This window comes from Falco cherrug, chromosome 7 (assembly GCF_023634085.1).
Source record: "Falco cherrug isolate bFalChe1 chromosome 7, bFalChe1.pri, whole genome shotgun sequence".
Classification (NCBI taxonomy): Eukaryota; Metazoa; Chordata; class Aves; order Falconiformes; family Falconidae; genus Falco; species Falco cherrug.
The window spans coordinates 27,168,769-27,183,683 of NC_073703.1; the positions used below are offsets into that span (position 1 = coordinate 27,168,769).

At 48.0% G+C, this 14,915-nt stretch overlaps 1 protein-coding gene across 4 annotated transcripts; it reads left to right on the top strand.

The window, feature by feature from the left end:
- Positions 1-99: 99 nt before the first annotated feature.
- KLHDC2 (kelch domain containing 2) lies at positions 100-14,724 on the top strand. 4 transcript variants are annotated; one of them, XM_055715283.1, is made up of 14 exons: positions 100-168; positions 1,788-1,955; positions 2,771-2,850; positions 3,870-3,987; positions 5,381-5,496; positions 7,889-7,970; positions 8,058-8,141; positions 10,205-10,285; positions 10,363-10,421; positions 10,774-10,883; positions 11,352-11,424; positions 12,576-12,663; positions 13,711-13,763; positions 14,009-14,724. In XM_055715283.1, the coding sequence occupies exons 2-14, from the start codon at positions 1,800-1,802 to the stop codon at positions 14,130-14,132; spliced, it is 1,224 nt and encodes a 407-aa protein (XP_055571258.1). In that variant the 5' UTR covers positions 100-168; positions 1,788-1,799; the 3' UTR covers positions 14,133-14,724. The 4 variants fall into 4 exon arrangements, with proteins under 4 accessions (XP_055571258.1, XP_055571259.1, XP_055571257.1 ...); XM_055715284.1 differs by having other exon boundaries at positions 121-205; XM_055715282.1 differs by lacking the exon at positions 100-168 and adding an exon at positions 283-672.
- Positions 14,725-14,915: the final 191 nt, after the last annotated feature.

The following is a 14,915-nucleotide window of genomic DNA, read 5'->3' on the forward strand; positions in this document are numbered from 1 at the left end:
GCACGGCGCGGCCCGGGGGCAGGCAGCGGCCCGGGGGCAGGCAGCGGCCCGGGGGCAGGCAGCGGCCCGGCCCGGGGGCAGGCAGCGGCGGGGCGGGGCGGCGCCTGCGCGGCGCTGCCGGAAGGGGCCGCCCGCGGCGGCTGTAGGCGCTGTGCGGGCCCCGCTGAGGTGAGGGAGGGGGGGCGGTCCGCAGCCCCCCGCCGCGGTAGGTGCCGGGCCCTGGGCGGGGAGGGGGCGGTGGGGGGGCCGGGGGGCGGCTCACGCCCTGGCAGGACGCGGGAAGGGCCGCGGCGGGGTTGTTAGCGGGTCTGGGAAGTGCCGTGATGGCGCACTGCGCAGCGCCGTGCGGCTGCCGTTCGGCTTGGCCGCTGCGTTGTGGGCATGTCGCGACAGATGACGTTTATCGGGGCTGCCTCAACATGGGAGGTGGCCGCGGCTGGTCAGTCGGGGTGTCAGGGGGTTGTGGACAGCCAGGGCAGAGCCGGAGAGGGCTCGGGAATCGCGGTGGCGTGTGAGAAGTGTTTCAGCAGGGAGCTGAAGAATGGCTGAAGGGGGACACTTGTCCAGCGCGGCTCAGTTGTTAAAAACAAAAGAAATAAAGAGTGCCGAGCGCTGGGGGGGGCCGGTAAAAACCGGGATAATTTGAAGCAGACAGATTTCATGGAGCTGCGGGTACGGATTTCTGACTGAAAGGGTAATTAAGGTTCGGAAATAAACTCCCGAAGGCGGTGTGGTGCCCGCACCGTGGGGCGGGTGAGGGGAAGAGGCGCGGGGTGCGGGGCCGGGCGCCCGCGGGGAGGCCCCCGCGTTCCTCTCGCTTTGCCTGCTTGTGCGGAGCTGCTGTGGGCCCTCCCCAGCTCCCGTGAGCGTTTGATCCGTGTCAGGAAGTGTCGCTGCGGTGACGGGCTCGGCTCGCGGCTGTAGGGGAGCGAACAGCAGGCCAGGGCTTGGGAGCGGCTTCCGCGTGGCAGGTGGCTGGCGTTGGGGTCCCCCAGCTCCATTGCAGGCTGAGGCGGAGGGTGCAGGCAGCTTCCAGGATGACCTGGCAGGGCTGACTTCAGCGGCTCCTCCTGGCTTGATTCCTCCGGCAGTTGGGGCTTTGAATTGCCACCGGTGTCACCCAGTGACAGCGTGGCCCTGGGGCTCCCCGCGTACCAAAGCCCTGGCGCGGCGGCTGCTCACACCCCTGCACTGCACAGGCTGGGTGCGCCTGGCTGTCGGCTTTCCAGGGCGCTCTGGGCTTTGGCCCTCTGCATGCTAGCGTGATTTGGAGCAGGCGGCTTTGTTTCGTGCATTGTTTTTGGTGTTTTGCTTTGGTATTATTATTTTTTTTTTTTACCATAGGTAACGCATCCTGCATTTAACAGCTGTGGGAAAGTTTGTGTGTGGGAGTCTTGGCTTAGGCAACCCAAAGGGACTTGGCCTGAAAAGCAGCAGGAGTTTTCACTTTTGTGAAAGCCATACCATAGGCAAAGCTTTTGAGTCTTCTCCACTGTGGGTTGTTTTATTTTTTGTCAACAGTTAATGTATTTATAGATAAATGTGGGGTTTTTTAAAAAACAGATAGATACCTTAGCTCAAATTGGCAACCGAAACCATTATAAATTGCACACCACTGAGGAATCCCCATCTGAAAGTTTCTTGACTGATGAGAGAACTTCTTCCACTGAAACATCATTGTGAAAGAAACAACAGTGTGTAGTTTCTTTTTTTTTTTTTTTTTTAACTCTGGTGTTTCCCCTGATGGTTTTCAAAGCTCCATACTATGTGTTATTCTGTGCACATAGCGCTGTATCGAAATGGCTGATGATAATGAAGACCTGCAGGCAGACGAAGAGCTCCCAGCCCCAGCTGAGGACAGCTTTGAGCAGCTGGAGAACGACAGCCCTGCTGAGCGCAGCGGGCACGTGGCAGTCACGGATGGACGCTGCATGTATGTCTGGGGAGGCTATAAGGTAGGCTGTTCTCCTCGTTAAGTAAGCCTTCTGCCACCCATGGTGCTGGTAATTACATCCCATTTGTTTGGGAGTGACTCTGTAAAAGTATCCCTCCCCCAGAAAAGAAGAGCTCCACTTAACAAATTAGAATATGGCATTTAAGAGTTTTTAAATACTGAAATAGATCACGAGTGTTAAACGCAGATCTTAAACTTTTTGTGGGATGCAGGGTGGTGACTGCCTTTGTCAACTCACGTGTTGGAAGAGGAGCAAATACTGTCTGATCTGAAACGCACACCATGCAAAATGGTGCTTTTATTTATGGTGTTACCAGCACGACTATATATCGCATGGTAGTGGTCACAGGTTGGTTATTTATCACACTGGGGTGTATGTGTACTGCAAACAGAACCAAGTCACTTTAAGATTTTGACGAGGATGAAGATCAGTTGTTAACTTGATAAATAAATGAGTAGCCCAAGACAAAGCTTTGGTGTATTGTTCTGCTGGTGTTATGCGGGGGGTGGGGGAATTAAAAAGGAAATTTTAACTCATTTATGCACCTAATTATCCTGCCTGGGCTATGAAAAGGAGGTTTAACTTCCATTTACCCCAGTCTCTGCTGGGAGCTTGTCTGGTCCCCAGCCAAAGCTAAAATAGGCAAATACCTGCTCTCTGAGGGCTGCTCTGCAGGTGAGAGGTACAGGAGTGTGGCAGGTACTGCTCCTGCTGTTTGCTGTTCTGTGATTAGATCTCTGAGGGGGCGTGTCAGCATTCACAGGAGTCTGTAATTCAGTGTGTCAAGCATTTGTCTTTTTTGACCTGTTCTGCAGAATGCCCAAGTTAGGGGATTTTATGACTTCTATCTGCCTAGAGATGAAATATGGATCTACAACATGGAAACTGGAAGATGGTACAGTAAATAATTACAATGTTGGGGTTTGGGGGGGGGGGGGAAGAAAAATTCTTAAACTGGTATAGAAAGCATGCTGAGGGTCTGTGGGTCTGTGAACAGAGAGAGAATTCCCTGATTTCTTTGTTCCCACCTCTCAAACTATTGCATAAATATGTAAAATATTTCCAAATAATTTATTTCTATAAAAGCAACAAATATGTTTTCACAAGTTCAAGTAGGAGAGGCAGCCCATACAGGGAGTACGTGGTCAACAGTGTGAAGTGGTTTGGTATGCTTGGTGTAGGATATAGCACCTGAAAATTGTATTTATACCACTTTTGATTACAGTGATATATTGGTGAAGGAACCCATATTGAGGTTTTTATTTCTTGTCCTTTTTAGGAGTTGTTTTTAAATGTTGATGCAGCCAGAGAAACTGCTGTGTCATCTTAGATCATTGGGAACCTGGAAGTTGTGTGAAACCTGCGTGCCTGATAGTGCAAGAAGAAGGGAGTCCAGTGCTCCCGTTCTGTAGCTGGCTAGGGCCTTGTGCCACGAAGCCGAGACCCCTCCGTGCTTTGCAGAAATTTCAATTTCAGCAGTGCTTCCAGTCCTCGTGGTTAGCGAGAGCCTTGGACGTGGGGCGGAAGCTTATCTTTGTGGTTATAATGTTTACAAATATTAAAAACCCAGTATCAAAATAGAAACCTTCAGTTTAGACAGGAGTGTCCTCTTTGCCTGAGGATCTTTCTGAGGATTTTGGACGTGAAAGGCATACCAAACTCCTGAACTAGGTAGACAGGATTCCTCCCCCACAAAACATGTATCAGTTTAATTGCCTTTTCCCCACCCCCCTCCCTCATACCAGGTTAGTGGTATAAATTGTTAAACCTGCAAGGGCGTGAAGAACCCGTAACTGAATGGTGTGCAGTGACCTATTAATTAAAAACATGCTGATAGCGTTATAAAATTCCACTCCAGATAAAATCATTATTGTTCGTTTTTATCAGATAAAATATTTTAAACTGTGCTTCTAGGAAGAAGAGTAAAACAGAGGGAGATGTTCCACCTTCCATGTCTGGAAGTTGTGCTGTGTGTGTAGACAGAGTGGTGTACCTCTTCGGAGGACATCATGCACGTGGCAATACAAACAAGGTTAGTAATTTAAAGGTAAACTCCTCCTCACAGATATGTTTCTCCTCATTAGCTTTTGTTCCCATTTTTTATAAACTAGATGTGGCCTTTTCAGTTAATTAAAATCCATCCAAAGCGAGAAGTCAATAATGGTAACAAATCATGGAAACATTTTCTTCTGAATGACTGGACAGGTTGGATCTCATTTCAGAGCTTAAATGTTAATAACAGGAAATGCTGAAGGTGTATTCCAGTCATTGTATCCTCTACGGCTTCTGCAACGTAATATTTTCATCTACTGGCTGCATATCTAGTTCTTGGAAGCAGGTAACCAACTTTCTCGTCCTGTCAGCTGCTTTCCCAGATGTGAGCTAATAGAAGCCGTGTTCTTTTTGAGCTTGCCTAGGAGGTTTTTACTAAGAGAATATGGTGCTTATTGCTTGGATTTTTTATTTTTTTCCAGGCAGGTGATTAGCTGGCTGACTTTTACCCGTTCAGTGTGTTAATTTCTCTGCAGCAGGTCAGATAACGTGACTTTTGTGTAACAGGTCAGCCTTCAGCTCTGCATCGTTTCACATGATGATTGTACTCCGGTAGCTTTACAGCTCTGAAGAAACACCATGACCTATTACTTGTTTTGGTTGCCGTTGTTCTTGTGCAATTCACCCTATAAATTGTATTGCATTTGGTGCTTTTGAGTTTGCTTCTTTTGAAAGATGGGAATTTCCAGAGTTCACTGAAATAATATCGGAGTGATTTGTAACTGGTCTGTAGTTGTTTGAAATGCAGTTCTTCTCTGGAGTCTCTAATAATATTTTCTGATGTTCTGGAAGAGTGGTTTAGGTTAAATAGTTTTGGCCTCACTCTTAAATATAGACTGAAAGTAGCTTGATGCAATGCTTGTAAATGGTCTGAAACAAGCCACATTTATAAAGTGTGACTTGCTTCCTTTCTGCTGTGGTATTACATTTCACTTGGTTTATATATGTGTATCAGCTGTTTCTGTGTATGTAAAATGATGTAACATGCAGAGAAGGGATGATACTGTAGAAAACCACACTTTTTGTTTGTTTGTTTTTTAACCAGTTTTTTTATTATTATTATTGTAAGAGAATTGCTACTTTGTACACTCCTTTGTTGTATCCCCTGTCAGCCTTGGGATGGTACAACTCATGTCCATAATCTACTGTTGCTTTTGTAAAAAGTGTTTGGGGCTTGAGTCCGCGGAAAGATAAGGATCTTTGGATCCATATTTTGTGCCTAATGCTGTCGGTACTCTGTGCAGCTAGGAAAAGAACTTTTAATTTATTCCTATACTAGTACATGCTATATAAAAGTTAATATTTTAACATCAGTCAGACTTAAGCTTTAAGCTAACTGTGTGGGTAAAAGAAAATCTTTTTATTTTCTACAGTTCTACATGTTAAATTCCAGATCCACGGACAAAGTGCTGCAGTGGGTCAGAGTAGAGTGTCAGGGGGTACCTCCTTCATCAAAGGACAAACTTGGCGTTTGGGTTTACAAAAACAAGTAAGGCTCCAGCAACGAAGTCAGCACAGCTATCCTTGCGCGTGTGTTTGCTTTTAATCACTCTTAGTCTTGTCATTGTTGTGTCTTTTTGTTTGAACAAGAGCTGCACAAGCGATTTCTTGTTTGCGGCACATACATGCTTCAGGAAGATGCTGCTTTTCTTCCCCAGCCAGCCTTTTAAAACTTCAGCGGTTGATAAGGGTAAAACCTCACTCCCGGTTTGGGTGTAAGCTGTAGGTTATCTCTGTGAGTCACAGTCCAAAACGTAGGCTCGTTACAGGCAAATCTTCCACAGCGCATTCTCAGTACAGGGCTTTAAAGGCGCTGCATTGTGGTTACTTGTCATTCCTCTTGGCAATTGCATCTGGAATTGTTCTCCACAGAAGCCTGTTTTCCCTATATCATGGAAAATGCAGTCTTTTGGTCACATTTTGTGGGACAGCTTGCTTTTCTGTGATAGTTGAAGAGCAGGAAGCCATTTTAATCTCTGGCTTTTACAGCGGTGCACATACTGAATTCGGCGTGTTTTGTGCTGGTTGCACAAAACAAGGAGTGTGTTGAACTGCTGTTGATGTTGTCCAGTTTTAATGTGTTGGGATAGCACCCCAGAGATGGCAGAAGGCCTTCTGGCATCGCAAACCTTGGAAAAGATGAGGAAGATGGGTAGAAGGTGTTGAAGCCAGGTGACCTGACAGGCAAAACGTTGTTGCCTTGCACGTTCCATTCATTTAGTGCAGTGCTAGTCCCCTAAGCAGGGAGCTGTGTGATGTTCCAGCCTCTGGCACTGGAGGATGGACTGAGGAAAGACCCTGTTGTAGGTAGTTTCCTGCTTCCACAGGCTTGCTGTACCCCAGCTGCTCAGGAGGTTGGGGGTGGCAGTGAATTATCTCAGGGGAGGTCAGGGGCTTTGGCTTTCTTCTTGGAGCATCTACCCAGGGCTGGTTTCTCAGAGGATTCCTGGCTTCCAGAGAACAGGACTCCCGAATGCTGTGGCACAAGGGACAGCTCACATGGCCAGAATTTTCCCCTTGCAGGAGAAGCTGGAAAGGCTGATCCCCACAGAGCAGGTCTCTCTGCAGCCTGGGCAGTGCTGCTGGGGTACGCGATGCCGGGGCTGAGGAGGTCTGATGCGAATAGGAGGTGACAGTCAGGGGCCTCTGGTTCTTCTTTGGTCACAGCTGGCAAGGGTTACAGGATGCCACCATCTTGTCATGTCAGGGTAGGGTTTTAAGCTGTTACCTACAAAACCTTACCACCTGGACAGCGCAGGCATCTTCTGCCTGTTTGCACAGCTGGTCTTGACTGTAGCATCTCTGGCTTTACTGAGGCAGAGGAAATCAGGGACGCCGTACGTCCTTGTGTTTGAGCCACGTACAATGATTTTGGTGTGGAACACTACAGACGCTTGTGCTGCTTTGTCCATTACGTGGAGAGGAAGCTCACTGGTTTGGTATTTGCTGAAGAGACTCGTGAAAGACAGGAAATTGCCTGTGATGCTAATTTTCTGATTCTTGATGTGGAGAGAAAGCTTATTGTTACGACACTCGATGTGATCAGTTTAGATGTCAACTTGTGCGAGACTGGTATTATGGATGTTTCGTTAGGTGGTGTAGACTGTTTTCTGTTACTTCATAATTCAGTAAGGATTTCTGGCAAAATCATGCCGTTAGTTTCTAATACGTGCTAAAACCCAAACGTAAAACTTAAATGTAAATTACATTTTAAAAACCAAAAGAACAGTAAAAACAGATGAGCGACAGCTCATAGTAACTGTTCTTCAGGCTTTGAAACAAGCGCAACAAGGAAAATACCTTCCTCTCCCAAAGCTAAACACTTCCCAGGCAGTTTCATTGGCAGAGGGTCCGCTGCATGTAGTGTCCCTTGGCCTCCCCTTGCCCTGCCCTGCCTAGCACCCATCTCCGCAGTGACTGTGCCCAAGATGTAATGCTTTCTCCTTGCTTCTTACGGGAGTGTCTGTGACCATTTTGGGCTTGGGAAAAACAGGCAGAGAGCTTGGAAAGGGCAGAGTGAGGGAACTGCAGGAATAAACCCCTGTAGCTGCTGTGTGGGAGCCCCAGTAGCGAAGGCTGAAGCGCAGTGACCAGGCAGCAGGCCTGGTAGCATCACGTGTTTGGGACCAGTGCAAAGCTTGGAAGCCTGAGGCGTGGGAAACAGCTACAGAGGGATTTAATGTGGGTGGTAGGGTTGATTGGGCAAGAAACAGGGCCCCACACCTGGAAAACTTGCATTGTAGACATATTGGAAGTAATGAAGCCAAAGGAGCTTCCCGGTTTTCCTGTCTTCTGTAAAGGCTCTGCTGAAACAGAACTTTAATTTGTAGCAACAGATGTGATAGCATTTCTAATAGATCTTGATGCGTGTTTTATTGCAGGCTAATATTTTTTGGAGGTTATGGTTATTTTCCTGAAGGGAAGCAACGGGGAACTTTCGAATTTGATGAAACCTCATTCTGGGTAAGTAAACTTGGAAGTAATTTCTATTTAAACTTAATATTTAATTAGAACTTATTAATACTTGTTGATTATTTAATATTTTTAAAGAATTCAGGTCTTCCTAGAGGGTGGAATGACCACGTGCATGTTCTGGACACTGAAACTTTTACTTGGAGCCAGCCTATAACTACGGTAATTATTAATCTTATGTCAGTTAATTAAGTTACAGCTCTTAAGAAATACGGGCACTGTCTGCTGTATCTCTTGTAGCATCCTGTGAAAATGAGCGTGACTCTGCTGGGCCTGGGTTCACCGCTTTCATTTGTGTCACGTCAGAGGAGCGTGCTGTCGCTGCGCAGGGTTGGCAGTGGCCTGTCCCAGCAGCAGTGGCTTGGGGCCGCCGATGTTCTGAGTGCCTGGCTGTGTGTGCGGTTAACTAGCAGTGTGAAGCTGTCTTAACCCATTGTATCTCACGGGGATCCTGTCTCTAATATCTATCTCCCCGGCAGTAATTTAGAAGATGTGGTTAACTGTTTGCCAGCAAGAAGCATGGAAATTCACCGAAAATACATTTTTCTGCTTTCCTGCTCCACTCTGCAGCCATGTCTACGTGTTGCCCGTCTTCAACTGCCGTGTGTTTAGTTGGCAGGTGCTCTGTGATCCTGCCTCCTTCGGGATATAAACCGCTCCCAAAGAATTATTCAGCTCTCTGAAATACCTAGTGCTACCTGGCAGGAGGATGTGAGAAAAGCCTCGAAGGGTCGTGAGCCTGAGACTCTGCAAATGGGCCACGTGGAGCTGGTCCTGTCTCAGTGGTGCTTGCTAAGTTTGTTCTCTCCGTGGGGTGAATCACAGGCCGCTTGCTGTGGCGGTGGCTGGCGGGAAGCACTGTGCCTGCAGCTGGTCTGCCTTCCCCCTGGGACATGCAGTCTGTCTGATCCAGCTCGGGGAGAAAACCTGACCAGGGGCTGAAGCTTGGAGCTTGGGACTGTTTGACCAGGGCTCTCTTCCCTTCTGGCTTTTGATGAATGAGCTGTCTTAGTTCCCTGTACCTTGCTCTCTTGCCAGTGAAGCGGCACCATTAATTTTTCTCCTATACGTGGACTCGGAGGGGTCATTAGCTTGTGTTTGCAGTCTTAGCTACGACACACTTGTGTTAAGAGAGGGATTTGAAACGCTGTTGGTAGAACCAGCTTTAGAAACATCCCCTCAAAATAGTAATTACCTGCTGCCTTTTCAGTAGCATTCTTGAGGCTGTTTAAACTGAATTTAAACCATTCTTTTACTGAGGTCTCCTCTCCTCTCCAAAACCAGGAAATTTGCTTTTTATTCCGATCTGTCTGTCTTCATCTTTTTTTCTGTTGACTTGCTTTCTTTCATGCTTCAGTGGCACTGAGCTCATGGGAAGCTCAGGAAAATGAACTATGGTTTCCTGTTGTCCTCGCTAATGTGGCGGTTCGGTACATTTCACTTGGGTGCTGAATTGTGGTCAAAACAAAATGAACTACTCTGTAATTGCAAATATGCACCATCTGAAGTGTCCTGGAAGTATTCAGGAGCAGGCAAATGGAGTGACATTGCCACAGAATTGGAGGAAATGAAATTGGAGATTAGTAATCTGAATAAGGAGTTACTTAAGAATTGCTTTGTCTTATTGCATACAGATCTCAAATATTCCAGAAGTAGCTCAAGAAAAATACTGTCTAATGATTTATTATGTCATTGTCTTGTTTACAGTCTGAGGCCTTCTGTGACTGTCTGAAGCCCCTTTTAAAGGCAAAATTCATACCTTGACACTCAAAGGGTGGGTGGGGGGAATCCCATTTTTAATGAGTTTTTTGATCTTCCATCCATCAAAAAACCCAAGTTTCTGCACAGAGGAGAACTTGCTGAATATTTTTTCCACTCTGCTCCTTGTTGGCCTTAAATCTGACTTTAGTTCAGCCTTTCATCTCCTCGGGTGAGTGATTTCTGGCACTGTGAGTCCTCGCTTTACCTGGAGTGTGACATCCAGGTGTACTCTCCTGGGAGGCCCGAGAGCAGCCCGGCCCCTTCCCCGCCGTGTCTGCTGTCGCCCCGTGCATCCCAGGGCGCCTGACATGGCCGCAGCCGTGCTGCTTCATGTGTGTGACGGGTGTCTTCAGCCCGGCTCCTCCTCACTTGATCTGCCACAGGTTTCTGGTGAAACAACATATTCTCTCTTTTGTTACTGTATCAAATAAACTTACCTTTTATTTCACATTTTCTTTTCCCAGGGCAAAACTCCCTCACCACGAGCAGCTCACGCCTGTGCTACAGTTGGGAACAGAGGCTACGTGTTCGGCGGCAGATACAGAGTAAGCCCCAGCCCAGTGTAACCGTGTCTTACTGAAACATAAATGGAGTATTTCAGCCGTCGTCTACTTTATTGCAGGAGTCCAGAATGAACGATCTTTACTATCTGAATTTGGATACCTGGGAGTGGAATGAAATGTAAGTACTAAAACCTGAGTTCTTTTGTTTGTAAAGGAATGTGAAGATGCCATTTTTATTCACTTCTATCATCCCAATGAAACTTTGTAAACTCCAGCAAGTAAGTAAGCAAGCTCAAGTAGAACTGATCCTCCTGATCAGTTGCTGACTCTTGCTATCAGGCTTTTTGAAGTACTGATACAAGTAAAATTCTTTTACCGTGTCTAAAAAATTAAATTTGCTGTTGGGTCATGAGCTACGCACAGTATGAAGCTGCATCCTTTGAATATCTGAAAAATCATCAGAGTGGAGAAGAGGAGCAGTATTTTATTTTAGCACATGCATAATTTGTGGTGCTTTTATTGAAATGCAGAATCACACAAGGCATTTGCCCAGTTGGCCGATCCTGGCATTCTTTAACACCAATTTCTTCAGATCACCTCTTTCTCTTTGGAGGATTCACCACTGACAAGCAGCCATTAAGTGAGTCATTCCAAAAGGATTTTGTGTTGTCTTTTTGTTCTTTGTGTTCTTGAACAGTTGTGCACAGAAGCTTGAATTATTGCCTCGTCACCTTAAATTCTTGCTAAATTCCTTCCAAGCACTTGTGATCCAGCTCCTTAAGGCCAACAGCTAATTTCACAGGGCAGGAGTTGCTGAGTGTGTTGAGGCAGTATGATTTATAAATTAATCTGCTCTGAAAATGTATCTAATGCAAGTTGCAATTAGCATGAGCTCTACAGTTCCCCATCCTTCCCCTCTGACTACACTGCCATAAACCACTATCAAACACCTTTTTTCAGACAGGTAGCCCAATGTTTCATATGGTTTTTCCTAAAATATGTGATTTAATTAAGACCAAAAATGGTTACACTGGAGTCCATGTTTATTGCAGCAAATGTGAAAGAACTAACAGGATGCTGTCTGTATCGGGGTTTTGCTTGTTTTCAGGCGATGCTTGGATTTACTGTATCAGCAAGAACGAGTGGATACAGTTTGAGCATAACTACTCTGAAAAACCCAGGTATGGTAGACACTTCTCTTGGAAACACATTAAAAAAGAGCGAGGAAGCATTTGATGTTGGCTGTCAAAGAGAGGACACGCACTCCTCTACAATTTTTCTGAACAGCACAGCGCTAACGCTAGCTTCCGCCCCAGAGAGGCGGGTGTGTCGAACGCACACGGGATGCAGGACGCGCACCGCTGTGGCACTGGCGCTGGAGGTAGCGTATAGCTCAGTGTTTGTGGAGCGGCAGGACACAGCGGGGGGTTCGGGTTTGACCTCCAGACTGCAGAGGCCTCCCAGCTGTGACTGCCAGCACCGGAGCTGACTGGAAGCCATGTGTCCTCGCACTGCCAGCAAACCTGACAGAGGCAGGTGTCACCGTTCTGGGTATCCTGGCTGGTGGCTAGTCCCTGTGCACACCCAGGATATTTTTGTCTTCCTGCCGAGTAAATGAGAGATGATGACCTGCAATTCAAAAGCATCAGAACTACTGTGATGCATGTATATGGCATTGAGAACACTCACATCACGGGAGTTACTGTGGTCCGTCTTGTTTGGGGCGGTGTTCTGATTGAGGTTAGACGAGTCAAAGCAGTAGTGCTTCCTGCTTTGCCCTCTTTGGCCTTGCTCTTGCTGCTGCTGGGGATGAGGAGGGGTCTGTTTTCCTGGGGCAGTAACAGGGCCGAGCTGCTGCTCCTCTCCTGCCCTCCCCCGCGCCCTGGAGCGGCACAGCGGTGCCCTGCTGTTGGTGAACACACGTGTGTGATTAGTTGTTTCCTCGAGTCTTAAGAAAGCAAGACAGAACCGGAGTGACTGTGTTCATTCAGTCTTTTGACTCGAGTGGGACAGGAACATAACGTTTGTGCAAGCAGATGATGACAGCCGTCCTCCCGAAGCGACAGGGCTGTGGGTTTCACAGGTGCCTGCGCTTGCGGGCGGCGTGCTGCTGAGCCCTGCAGCCCTGCCCTAACCAGGCTGCCGTACGCAGCCCACCATTTACTGACCAGTTTTCCTTCTCTGAACATAAACACCTGTTGAATTAGTCACATCTACAGCGTGCTGGTGGAAGGGCAAAGTCGCGTGTGTTAACTTTAAATACAAATCCTAAATGTGCATTATTGGGTGGGGTGGCTTTTTTGTTTAATGCAGTGCTGACTTCTGTTTGTAGGTTGTGGCATACCGCTTGTGCAAGCGAGGAGGGAGAGGTGATCGTCTTTGGGGGCTGTGCCAACAACTTACTTGCCCACTCCAAAGCTGTAAGTTTATTTTGAACTTTCCCTTCCTGTGCAGCCCAGCCCTTCCTGCAGGAGCTGTGATGCGTTATCGCTCCAGCGAGAGTGAAATGCTGGTAGTTGGCAGCGTGATCTTGTGGGGACTGACAAAGGCGCGTAAACAAAGCTTGAAGGGGAAATGTTTTGCTGCTTTTCTGGAAACCTGATCATTATTCATTATTTAAACAAACTACGACTTGCTTTCCCTCACACGTGTTTTACTTGGAGGCTGTTACCTCCCACCTACTTCTCTAGCTTTGCCCTGTGCTGCTCCTGGGGGTGTTTCCAGGGAGCCCCTCCCAAAGTCATTTCTTTGCTGGGATGCTGGAAGGGGGAAGAAAAGGCTGAGCAGAGAGGGGCTCTTGAGCCAGGGTGGGGGTGTCCCAAGATCTGTAAGAACACTAGTTGGCTGGAAAGGGAGACTGGGAACAAGCGTGCCAGCACCTTCTGGTGCAAGAGAGCCAGTGGGCGTCAGCTGGAAGGGGCGAGTGGCAAACAAGAGTGAGGCAACAGCTCTTTGTGCAGCATCAGCTCAGCTCTGCCAAGGGCAGGTTTGTGGGCAGAACCCAGCTGGCTGCTGAGCCTGCTCGCAGTCCCCATGGCCAGGGTCCCTCGGTGCAGTTCCCCTGCGCGCAGCTGGTGGTCCTGCTCTCTGCAGGGGGTCAGCCGGAACACGGACAGATGTGGCGCAGGGACGGTGTGTGAGCCTGGCCACTGGTGTGCCCGTTCCCCTCTGGCTCTTTGTGTGAAGTGTCACTAGATCAGGGGTTTGGTTGATCTGTGGTTCCCCGTGTGCCCGTAACTTCTCATGTTGCGGGATTTGGTGAGCAATTCCGCATTCAGGCTGTTTGCTGCCTTTGTGGCTTGCGTGAAGCCCAGTCTATCCCCCCACCTCGGCCTCTCCTCGCCAGTCCCCAGAGCTGTGCCATTTGCCTTCCTTTCCGGGGTCCATTTATGTGAGCCTGGGCTGCAATAATGTGAATCCACATAACCAAACCGCTTCTCTTTCTCTCCCCCCCTCCCCATCCCCAGGCTCACAGTAATGAAATACTTGTGTTTTCTCTACAACCGAGATCTCTCGTAAGGTAAGAAAGCAAGACTTCAACGTGAAACTCTCATGTTGCCAAGACAAGTAGTGCAGGGTTACCGCTAGATCTGTTACGTTCCTGAAAATAACTGTAAAAAGTTCTTCCTCTCGAGAAATCTGAAGGAACAGCAGCCAGTTAGGAGAGGGCAGAGCGAGATCCCTTTCAGACGCACATTTAGCATTAAAGAATGAGCTTAGCCTGCAGCCCTTGTTCACGCTAACAGCGTGTCTCCTCTCCCCAAGGCTGTGCCTGGAAGCAGTCATTTGCTTTAAGGAGATGCTGGCCAGTTCCTGGAATTGCCTCCCCAAGCACTTGCTGCACAGCGTCAATCAGCGGTTTGGAAGCAACAACACCTCAGGCTCCTGAGCCTGCTGCCGAACGAGCTGCACACGGACGAGCAGTTCGAAGATGTAATAATTTTACCGAGTGTGGCAAACATTAAACTTGTATAGGTTAAATCTCTGTTATTGTGGTGGGTAGTTGCTTCTTGCCTCGAAGTTGCATGTGAATGGCCTAGAGAGAACCTATTTTTGTGTAAAGATGTTTGCAATAAATGTATTTAATGCAAGTGGAGATGTATCCCGTGCTTAAGCTAAAACTAGTCCTGGGTTTGGCCACCTTGAGGTGTGGGCGAGGGCCAGCCCCCAGCAGCAGGCGGGGTGTGCATGCATCGAAGTGCTTGTTACGGAGTCCCTGGTCGAGGACCTGAGGACGGCAGGGGTTGTGCAGGAACCACCGAAGCAGGTCGTGGCTACTGAAGAGGGGTGTTGCTTCAGTCTAGGCTGAAGTGACAGGCTAGCAGTCCTGTGGTAGCCTACAGCATTAGGAAACAGTCTGCTTAACACTGCCACAAACGTTTAAGGTCAGAAAACTGGGATTTGGTAATTGTACATTGTCAGCATTAATAAACTCAGATGTTGTTGTAAACCCTCAGATGTTAAAGCACTGCTACCCTCTCCTTGTTTGTAGTTTGGTTTTTGGGAACTCTTTTATGTTGTGGAACTTGTTGTGAACCTTAGGTAGCAGATATTCTGCCCTGAGAAGCGTTAACTGAAAGTGCTCGAGCCTGTGATGGGCCACGTTGGTAACCCGTGGAGCTCACCTACAGCTGGAACCGCCTGAAGGACGTTGGCTTGGTGGAGGCGCGCT